General features: G+C 48.5%; 1 protein-coding gene across 1 annotated transcript in view; it reads right to left on the minus strand.

Annotated features, from left to right (window-relative positions):
* Positions 1–10148, minus strand: part of LOC106809768 — a 17439-nt gene extending 7291 nt beyond the window's left edge. Inside the window, exons 1-3 of the mRNA XM_014812969.1 lie at positions 10052–10148; positions 4722–5299; positions 4031–4040 (exon numbers count right to left, since the gene is read on the minus strand). Coding sequence (XP_014668455.1) covers positions 4031–4040; positions 4722–5299; positions 10052–10083 — 620 coding nt within the window. The 5' untranslated portion in view covers positions 10084–10148. The remainder of the gene's footprint in view (positions 1–4030; positions 4041–4721; positions 5300–10051) is intronic.
* Positions 10149–10964: the final 816 nt, after the last annotated feature.

A 10964-nucleotide genomic window follows, 5' to 3' on the forward strand; every position in this document is an offset into this window, starting at 1 on the left:
CGTTATGCAATGTCTTGCGGCTGCATGTGTTATGGTATTGACGGGCGTAGCCGTGCGGGCGTGCTGCGTGGTGTGTGTGCTGGTGACTGCGTGTGTGTGTGATCGTGTGTGATTAGTGTGTGTGCACACGCACCCGTAAGTACACGCACGCGCATATACGGCCCCACGCACACGACACACGCAGCACCACACGCCACACGAACAGAGCACGCACACGACACGCCCAGCTCAGCGAGGATACCTGGAAAGAGGCGTAACGTCAATTGGCGTTTGCCGCCTCCAATAATAATTACTATCGATTATCGAGAGACCCGCGGCTAGGAGGACGGATGTGCTAGATTTCGCGGAATAGACTGCGCGCCTAGAGGAACTCGAAGAATATACAATTTAATGGATATAAGAACGCAGCGTAGAACGCAAACTCCAAATGAAAATACAATCTACCTTTCGTGCCGAGTGGTCGCCTGCAGAATATAAGATTTTAGAAGTTTTCACAAATTTTCCAGACTTCTCATCCTTGCTGGATGAATCTAAACGAGCTGAATTAACGCTTGAACCATTCGCAGGATCCATTTTAAAGTTATATATTTAATTGGTTATTATATAGTTATTATGATAGAATATATATAATGATATATATATATATATAAGGAAAGTCACACACGAAACCCGTAGTAAGATAAAAACAAAAGTCAAGGTATAGAATTAAGGCGTGTTTAAAAGTTTAATGACGAGCTTTAGAGATTTACATCTCTCATTCAGCCGTCAGCAGACATAGAATAGAATCCATAATCAAAACAAATACAAAGCGTTATAAGTAATCAAAAATGAATGTATTCACGACAATTCGCGCGTTGCCAAATAATACGGACAAAAAAGAACACGACATGTATATAATATATTGTACGCCACAAAAACAACACACATCACAACACACCACACACAACACACACCCACACAAACACACATCACACACACACACGCACACACACACACAACACACATTACACACACACACACGCACGCACGACACACACACAATACATTAAACACACACACACACACACACACACACCAACACACACACACACACACACACACACACCACACACACACACACACACACATTCACACGCACACACGCCACGAAGCAATGGACTCAAAAATCACACGTAATTTAAAGTCTTATCGGTTCATGCCCCCTGGATTCAAACACACCAACCCTCAGAATTAATTTCTGCTCCGTTATGTGTCGACGTGAGCTATTGTAATAGGTAGTCAGTTGGCAGCCACACACACGGCACGTCATCCAAATGTGGTGTCCATTGCGTTGAATCCAACCATTACGCTTCTATTGATTATCTATAACACTTTGTAATTTGTTTTTGATTATTTGATTCTATTCCAATGTCTGCTGACCGCGGTGAAGAGATTAATTCGAAAGCTCGTCAATTAAACTTTAAACACCACTTATCTATACACTGACTTTATTTATATCTAATTATATATATATATGTATTATATTATATATTACATATAGTAGAGTACGTAGTAGGACATATAGAGGGTAAACTAATAGTCCTGTGGTATTGCTTTCTCGGCTTACAAATCTCTCCTCTCCCTGTCTCCAACTCTCTCCATCTCTCTCCTTCTCCTCTCCTTCTCCCTGTCTCTCTCTCTCTGTCTCTCTCTCTCTCTCTCTCTCTCTCTCTCATCTCTCTCTCTCTCTCTCTGAGACCAATTGCCAGATCGAATCGCTAAATCTACAGTGAGCAATTGCCATCGCGACGATACGATCCGTTCATAAACCCAAACATAATTAAATCAATCGTATATAGCCATGCCCGCACTGTTACTCGTCATGTGAAGTCAACACAAGCCAACATTTGGCGGTCTGAATTCCGATGAGAAGTTTGAGTGGCTACAATATATTCGACAGAATATACAAAGCAAGCCTGGTAAGCAAGCAGAGGAAGATGCACTGTATTGTTAGGAGAGCGTAGGCTTCTGTGCGAGCGGGGTTCGGAAGAAAGCTGAAGATTGGAAAGTAGCATCATAGCGGCGTCTACATTAATATAGATAGATCTCCGATCTTCAGTAATTTTCTGCATAATTAGCATACTACCGTTACTATAACTACATGCATCCATCCCATTCACATATGAAATACAGACTACGTAAGGCAGATATATATATTATACATAAATATATATATATATATATAATATTATTATACAACGATTATTCGGGGAGATATCAGCATCGATCTTTATGAATTGGAAGGTATACGCTTTTCCCCGGATGTGAAAGAGTCACGCTCTCAGCATCACGCGCCGCTAACTAGAATAGTCAATGGTATTAAAGTGAGTGCGTTTCACGCGTTTTTTTTTTCGCTATGTTATCGCGTTGTAACGTAACGCCAGCCATGCCGCGCGCTCAGCTACCTTCTCGGAATCCGATATAGGTCGCTTGAATAACCGATAAGCCTTGATAGTGAAATTCAGTCACAAATCAAAGATTGAGCATTTGATTAGAGAGAGAGAAGCAGAGATAGACGGGAGAGCGCAAGAGAGAAGCCAGAGAGAATGGGAGAGAGAGTTAAGAGAGATTGAAGGGGTGAGAGAAAGAAGATAGAGATAAGTATAGATAGCGACGAAGAACTCTGGATGTAAGACATCACCATATTGCCGTCTTCCAAACTATAACACGACGTCCTAATCCTATAGTTATTCTAAGCAACAACGGCTAATCATATGTCATTCGACATATAATGCGTACACACCACATCACACACACACACACACACAACACACAACACACACACACACAACACACATACCAACACACCACACCCCCCCACGCACGCCCGCGACGCACGCACGCACGCACTGCTGCAGCAGCATCGCCACGCACGCTACGACGCACGCATCTGGCACAGCACGGCACGCACGCCACACCACACGCCACACACCAAAACACCGACACACCATAACGATCACCACACACACACACACAACACACACACACACACACACACACACACACACACACACACGCACGCACGCACGCGCGCGCGCGCGCACTGCTATTGTAGGCAGTGCCGCTAGGGAGCGTAGCGAACAGCGAATTCGTGTCATTCGCTTTCCTCTGATCGCCTGTGCGCACGCATCGCCTGCTGATTAAGTTACACGTACGTTATTTCATCTACCTGTCGCGAGCAATGGCAGTAGCTGATGAAATTCGTCCGTAACTCGTTCCAGTGCAGATTTAAATATTGATCGGCGAGATTTCACTGTGCCGATCACAGCGACACGTGACCAGCTCTACGCCTGCTACTGTCGCGACACAATATAGTCCGCTCGTCGCTCGCATCAATGCGCCTGGGTGTGTGATGTGGTTTTAATGAAATCTCATTAATTTCGGTCGAGCAAATCGCGTGGATGTGAGTTATTGTTAGTGATACGTACGTGATGATGTGAGTCATGCTTGCTTATCCGTGACCTCGCAGCAGAGCTTGAACCTGTTGCGTCAATCCCTACATATAGCGGCCTTTCCGTCGCATTTTATTACTTTAGCGTCTGCTACCTTCGCCACTTTATATCTTTACCTATTATTATCTTCACCTTTAATTATGCAAACCTTTCATTATCTTCATCTTTAATCACGTACAACATTCATGATATTAACTTTTAATTATATTTAACTTTCATTACCTTCACTTTCATTTATGTTTATATTTTATCACTCTCACTTATTATCACCGTCATAGCTGTAATACTCTTCTTAAATACTTTTTTTTCACATCGTTGTATGCTCGTTCCCCACCCTATCAAACAGCTATTCCCGATAAGTGTATAGATTTTCACACACGGTATAACAACATTTCTTACACCAAAGAATAGAATTTTCTCCTTACACTTTTCAGTAACTTTTCGCAAACCATAGAACATATCGCATTTGACACACTGTATAACAACCTCCCCCTCTATAAAACACCAAACAAAACAAATAGCTTTGTACTTTTCGCGCATTGTAGAATGGTTTTCATAGTAGCAACAGAATGGTTTTGTCACCGTCGGTAAAGGAAGTCGGCTACACGAAAGAGCGTAACTGACAGCCTTTTTGCCGCTACAGTAGTCCTCGCTATTGCATTATATATCCGCTCATCGTTTTACACAACACATCGCTTTAGTAGCCATATTAGATCAAATCCTGCTATAGTACCACCTCGTGGAGAGATATGAGGAGCGAGGGGGAGGAGCCAGCGAGAGAGAACGGGGGGAGAGAAGAAGAAAGAGAGGGAGCGAGAGAGAAGGGAGTGCAGCGAGAGAGAAACAAAGAGTGTGCGTGTGTGTGTGTGTGTGTGTGTGTGTGTGTGTGTGTGTGTGTGTGTGTGTGTGTGTGTGTGTGTGTGTGTGAGAGAGAGTGATAGGTCAAACCGCGCGAGAGAGAGAGTGAGAGAGCGAGAGAGAGAAACACAGAGAGAGAAAGACAGAGCGAAAGAGAGAGAGAGAGAGAGAGAGGGGGGGGAGTGAGAGAGGCAGGAAGGATGGAAGACGTAACCTTCTCTATATTCGGTTGTTAGATAAATACGCAATCACTTATCAATATTCGACCTCCGCCAGCGGAAATGCATTCATTGCGTCACGGTCTCACATTATCTTCTGCATCAGCGCGCAAATGAGCGACGCTTACTCAGCGCGGAAGATGCCAGACAGCAGAGTGTAGTCGCTGCTGGCTGCCATCGTAGCGCTGTGTCAGCGCGAGCAACCTCGCCTCTAGCGCCTGTCGCTCTCTCAGCAGCTGCAGCCCGCAGTGTGCAGCCTGCGCCGAATCCTCCACCGTCTCACTCAGCTCCTCTCTCACAGAGCTCAGCTCCTCCTCTACGCCCCGCCAGCGGGGTGCTTCTCTCCCGAACCTCCGCGGAGTCTCCCTGATGGGGTTCGCCTCCTGTAGTCTCTCATTTTGTGCCTTCTCTCCAGGCGCTCCATCTCTCATAACAGTCTTTTGGTTTGTTTCGTAATTTCCCTGCGGTGCTCCCAGTGTAATATTTTTCCCGGGTGTCTTTCTTTCGGCCTTCTCTCGTGATGTCTTCTTTTCCACGTCATTCTGGGCTTTCCCCGGAAACCCGTTCTCCTGCTGCTGCGGATTCTCCGATACAACCTTCTCCTGGGAGATACAACCTGCTCCGTGCATGAGCTCTAGCGGTGGGTACGTCTTCGAATTCAACTGCGGCGCTCTGTCGTTCCGCCGCTCCCCGGGAAAGCGTCGTCTGTTGCCGCTGGTCGTAGCCATGGCACTGAAAACAAGAGGCAGCAACACTGTCAAGTCCTCGTACTATAAATCAATGCGCATTTTAACTAAGCCTTATGTCATCGTTAATCGAGCGTGGGCAACATTTGAGTGTGAAGAACTAAGGGGGTGGCAAGTAAATAGAATTTTTTTTTAATGCAGCCGATTGCGATTATAGCGAAGGATGAAAAGAAGGAATGAAGAGAGAATGATTAATGTCACCATTTGGGGGGAAAGTTATGAGCACTAGTGGCAGGTTCATGTTATATACCGATACACTCACTGTCTACCAACAAGTAGTTCCGCCTCTCAGTCTATACATGTCAGTCTATACATGTCAGGCTATACATGCCAGTCGGTCTTCTCTAGATGCCAGAAATCATACGTGATTGGCATACCGCAGCAGCCGCGTACCTTCATATAACCCTTGATACTCGGGCAAATAGGTATGGCCTGCACGTCATCATCAATACCAGTCTCTCTCTGTGTTGTTTATCATTCTCTTTCTCACTCCCTCCCTCCCTCCCTCCCTTCCAGCTTCTCTCTCTCTCTCTCTCTCTCTCTCTTGCTCTCACTCCCTTTCTCTTTTGCTCTATCGCTCTTTCACTCTCACTCCCTCTCTGTTACTCTCACTCCCTCTCGCTCTCTTTCGCGCTCTCGCTCCCCCTCTCTCTCGCTCTCTTTCACTGTCACTCCCTCTCTCTTTTACTCTCACTCGCTCTCTCTTTTGCTCTCTCGCTCTCCCTTTTACTCTCACTCGCTTGCTCCTTCACTCTCACTCGCTCTCTCTTTCGCTCTCTCGCTCCCCCTCTCTCTCGCTCTCTTTTACTCTCACCCCTCTCTTTCTTTCGCGCTCTCGCTCCCCCTCTCTCTCTCGCTCTCTTTTACTCTCACTCGCTCTCTCTTTCGCTCTCTCGCTCTCTCTTTTACTCTCACTCGCTCTCTCTAGGGAGAGAGAAGAGAGAGAGAGAGAGAGAGAGAGAGAGAGTGAGAGAGAGAGAGATAGAGAGAGAGAGAGAGAGAACATTATCTGTCCACCCAACATGCGCATAGTTTCATAGCGCGTCTGTCACCGCCCAAGAACCATTAACTCATGAATAAGTAAGCACGATTAAGTAAGCACAAATAGGTTAACAAATTTGCAAACAAATGGGTAAACAAATAGGTAAACAAGTAGGTAAACAAAGGAAGCACGCGGCAAACAACAGCAGGCGACGCAACATCGTATAAATCTAAATAGCTCAAATCGAAAGATAACGAATAATTCTCGCTTCATGCTATTAACTTAACAATAACACCACGAGTAACGTGATAAAACGGATATTCGGATTTCGGATCCCGTTCACCATCGTTGCTCATGGAAATACCGTACAGCTGTGACGTACCCTGTATGTCGCGTCCTCTGGCTTGAGGCTGATTCAAGGTAGATACCGGTGGCCGATGCTTCACCCTCACAGTTCTAGCGTAGAACTACTCTGTAGGTGATAACGTTGCTACACACTGCACCTCAAACCGCATTCAAATATATATAGGGATCCAACCACCTAATCACCGCCAGTCGGTGTGCGTCACGTCATCGCTTCGCGCATGCGCGACCGGCTGCGGTGCTGCGACAGTGGAGGGGGTTAACGAGGTGAAGAGGTTTGACTAATAAGAAAAGTAATAGACGAAGCCCCGTGGGTTTCACTCAACAAGCCCGATTTTGTAGCGTTTCGCGGGGCAAGTAATTTGCCAAGTTTGACGGCGAGCGAGTGAAGTCAACGGACTAGAGGACCGCGAAGAGGAGGTGGAGTCTCCGTAGCTGTTTACGTGATCGGGTTCTTACAGAGCAATTATTGCGTGTGGTAATGATGTTGATGATGTTGTTGATGATGTTGATGCTGTTGATGATGTTGACGATGTTGATGGTGTTGTTGACGATATTAATGATGTTGTTAACGATGTTGCCGATGTTTGATGATGTTGACGATGTTGATGATGTTGTTGTTGATGATGTTGATGATGTTGATGATGTTGATGATGTTGATGTTGTTGATGATGTTATCCTTTTGTGCGCCGTATAATAGTTCTAGCTCTAACCACTCCGGCACGCGCGTACATTCCGTCTTGCGCTGTCACGAGTGCGCAGAGAGAGAAAGAGAGCGAGGGAGAGGAAGAGAGAGAGAGAAAAAAAAATAGAGAAAGAGAGAGAGAGAGAAAGAGAGAGAGAGAGAGAGAGAGAGAGAGAACGCAAGCGAGCGCGGATTTAAGACGTTTACTGTACACGTCTCACGACGGGCATCCGCAGCCGATCTCTCTGCAACCTCAGACGCGATCTCTCCCGGCCGTACCGGACAATAGCACTGGTCCTGACTGCGTTTACCTGACCATCAGCGGCTTGACGAGTAATTGGCCGTAAAATTCCAGGTATCTTGAAATGGCTGACAGCGGACGTTAACAACGTCAGTACATATAATGACTACGGCTGCAGCATAGCAGCAGCGGAACACGGCAACCGCACAGTGTCTGTGTGAGCAGCAACAGCATAAACAGCCAGGATAACACTGATAACATAATCATAAACATATACATAAACACAAACACAAACATAAATATAATCATAAACATAAACACAAACATAAACGTAAACATAACTGAGGATCGTAGACGGAGCATCGCGCGGTAGTGTTATGGCGACAACAGTGCGGCGAACGTAAGAACAGCAATAGCAACAGCAACAACAGCAGCGACAACAACAGCAGCAGCGGCGGCGGTGGCAGTTACAACAGCAACAGCAACAGCAGCAGATACAGCGACAGCAACAGTAGCAGCAGCTGCTGCAGATACAACGGCAGCAGCAGCACCAGCAGAATCAGCGGCAGCAGTAGCACCTGCAGCACCAACAACAGCAGCAGCAGAAACAACAACAGCAGCAGCCGCGGTGACTATCAGCAGCGAACGCCTAGACGACAACGCTTAGCCGAGCAACGGCGAGCGCAATAGCTTGGACCCAATCTAGTTAGCAACAACGGTGCGTGGTAGCGCGGGACACTGCGCTATCTACAGTCCTGGATGTGACACCACCACCACCAGCAGCAACAGCAACAGCAACAGCAGCAGCAGCGGCAGCAGCAGCGGCGGCGAACGTAGCAGGAGAAACATGGTGAACGACAACGACGTGTAATCACGGGAGAACGTGCGCGCGTGCGTGTATGTGTGTGTGAACGTAGGGAGTAGTGGACGGACGCTGCGCATCGACAGCGGTATGTGTGTGTTTACAGACAGATGCCTACTACGCGCCAGTGTCTGACATCCAACATGGCCGCCGTGCGTGTCCTTCAGCGGCGTCACTACGCATTGTTATGCCTATTACTATGGCTACGCGCAGCAGCCGCCGTCGACTCTAACTCCTGCAGGATCGACTTGAAGGTCTCGCAGACGAACTGTCCTGTTAATGGCAAGCTGATTGCGGGAATTGTCAAGACTCTGACGGACGAAAACCGCGCGCTGAAGGCAGAAAACGAACAGCTGACGTCACAATGCAGCAGTCGAGAGCAGACGCTCACGCGTCGCGTCGCCTCTCTCGAAATGCAAATGGCGGCGACGGAAACGAACCAAGATGGCGGCGGGGAACGGGATGATCACGAGATAGAACCGACGGTCCGTGCTGTGATCAGTCCACCGCCGACGACGCCGGCTGTCGACAGATGCGAGCGGAGGTGCACGTCGGCGGCCGGTGAACTGTCGTGCGTCTGTCCTATCGGCTACGTATTCGATGCCGACCGTCGCATCTGCGACGACATCAACGAGTGTGTGACGTCACCGTGCGAGAGCGAAGACATCTGCTTCAACAAGTTCGGAGGCTTCTCGTGCGAGGGCGCCACCTGCGACGACGACTTCGTCCTGCGGCCCCAGCAGGGGGAGCTGCTGCGCTGCGGCAACCGACTGCCGTGCAACGCGCGCCGACGTTTCTGCCTCAACTCTTACAGCGTCGCTCGCCTCGCTTTCTTCGCGTCCGAGCCGACGGCAGGTCTCCCGCGCACTTTTTACACGTTCGGTGGCGACGTCGCAGCGGACCGCCTGTCGGCACCGACAGAACTAAACATCACCACGGTGCACTGCGAGCCGTGCGCGGGGATGCCGCCGCCGCAGCACGGCGACTTCCGGGTTGTACTGACGGGGACGTTCGCCGGAAACGTTGAGGTCATGCGAGCCTTCGAGGGCCCGCAGACGATACACGTGCACGTGCGTATTCGTCTGCACCTCAAGAACTCCGACTTTGTTCACGAGCACCGCATCGTCATCGATGTTGGTCAGTGTCCGTTCTAAAGCGGAAGTCGTCGTCGATCTTGCGGACTGCGCGTTAGTGACGTCAGGCGGAAGTGACGTCACGCGTCTGCGTCGGTCAGGGCGAAGGTCGAGAGTAGCTCTAGCTCTAAATGTTCGCGATAGAGAGGTAGAGGGAGAGAGGGAGATTCAGAGAGAGAGAGAGAGAGGGGGGGGGAGGAGGAGAGAGGGAGATGCAGAGAGAGAAGAGGAGAGAGGGCGTGTAAGAGAGAATCAGAGAGAGAGAGAGAGAGAGAGAGAGAGAGAGAGAGAGAGAGAGAGAGAGAGAGAGAGAGAGAGAGAGAGAGAGAGAGAGAACTGAGCTTAGCCGAAACACACATGAGTTTACCTGAAACACACCTGAGCTTAGCCGAAACACACCTGAGTTTACCTGAAACACACCTGAGCTTAGCAGAAACACACCTGAGTTTACCTGAAACACACCTGCGTTTACCTGAGCTCGGTACTTCTTCTTGACGTATGCATGCTGCAGCGGGATGGGTGAGCTCACCGCGCATCTACCTGAAGTGGCTTGCCTCACCTTTATTGCGTGAGCGGGCAGGTGTACGCACACGCACGTACGCTCGCCCAGCGGAGAGAAAGTGGTCTTAAGCTTCCGCCCGAAGCAACGGTTGACTGCTGCCCATCGCCCACGTAAGATATCTCTGCCCACTGTGCATGCAGCCGCGGATAAGAGGGGACGGTCTCGCAAACTAGGCCCCCGCTTCGCCATAGAGCGCACACAGGCTGGCGCCCCGGGCGTGATCGCGCGGACGCTCCCACATACCGCCGCTCTGTCAATGCGTCATCTAGCATGCTTTACACCCGCGTGGCGACAGCGACGACGACGGTGACGATGTTGTGCGGTCCGGGATGTTTCGGCTGCCTTCATGCGGGCAAGCCTCGCGCATTCGTCCGGTGTCCGGTGAAGCTGGCTTCTCCGTGTACAACATGGCCGATGATGAAGAACCATTTTATCAATATGCCGATGATTTCCTACCGTTTACCATAAACGTGTGGCAATCTTATCGTTGGGTGATTTAATTTCTTTATCGGGGACCTAAGGATTTTCTGTTCTGCGAGCGTTGTTCGATTCAGCCACGGCGGTGGCTATACCATCCTACTAGAACCCCTAACCGTATCATAATGACTTCCATCAAAACATACACGCTACTGTTAAGCGATCAATCAAATTATGAAGAAGATCACTTTAAGTTCATCAGGAACCTCCGCAGTGAAACGTTTTAATCCCATGCTGAACGCGCCGATATAAATATATAAATACATAACAATAAGATACATCGTCTATGTCAATATTCCACTATATCCAATTTAATATATTATGCTTGTGAAACGTAACGTAATAT

This window comes from Priapulus caudatus, unplaced genomic scaffold, assembly GCF_000485595.1.
Source record: "Priapulus caudatus unplaced genomic scaffold, Priapulus_caudatus-5.0.1 Scaffold382, whole genome shotgun sequence".
Lineage (NCBI taxonomy): Eukaryota > Metazoa > Priapulida > Priapulimorpha > Priapulimorphida > Priapulidae > Priapulus > Priapulus caudatus.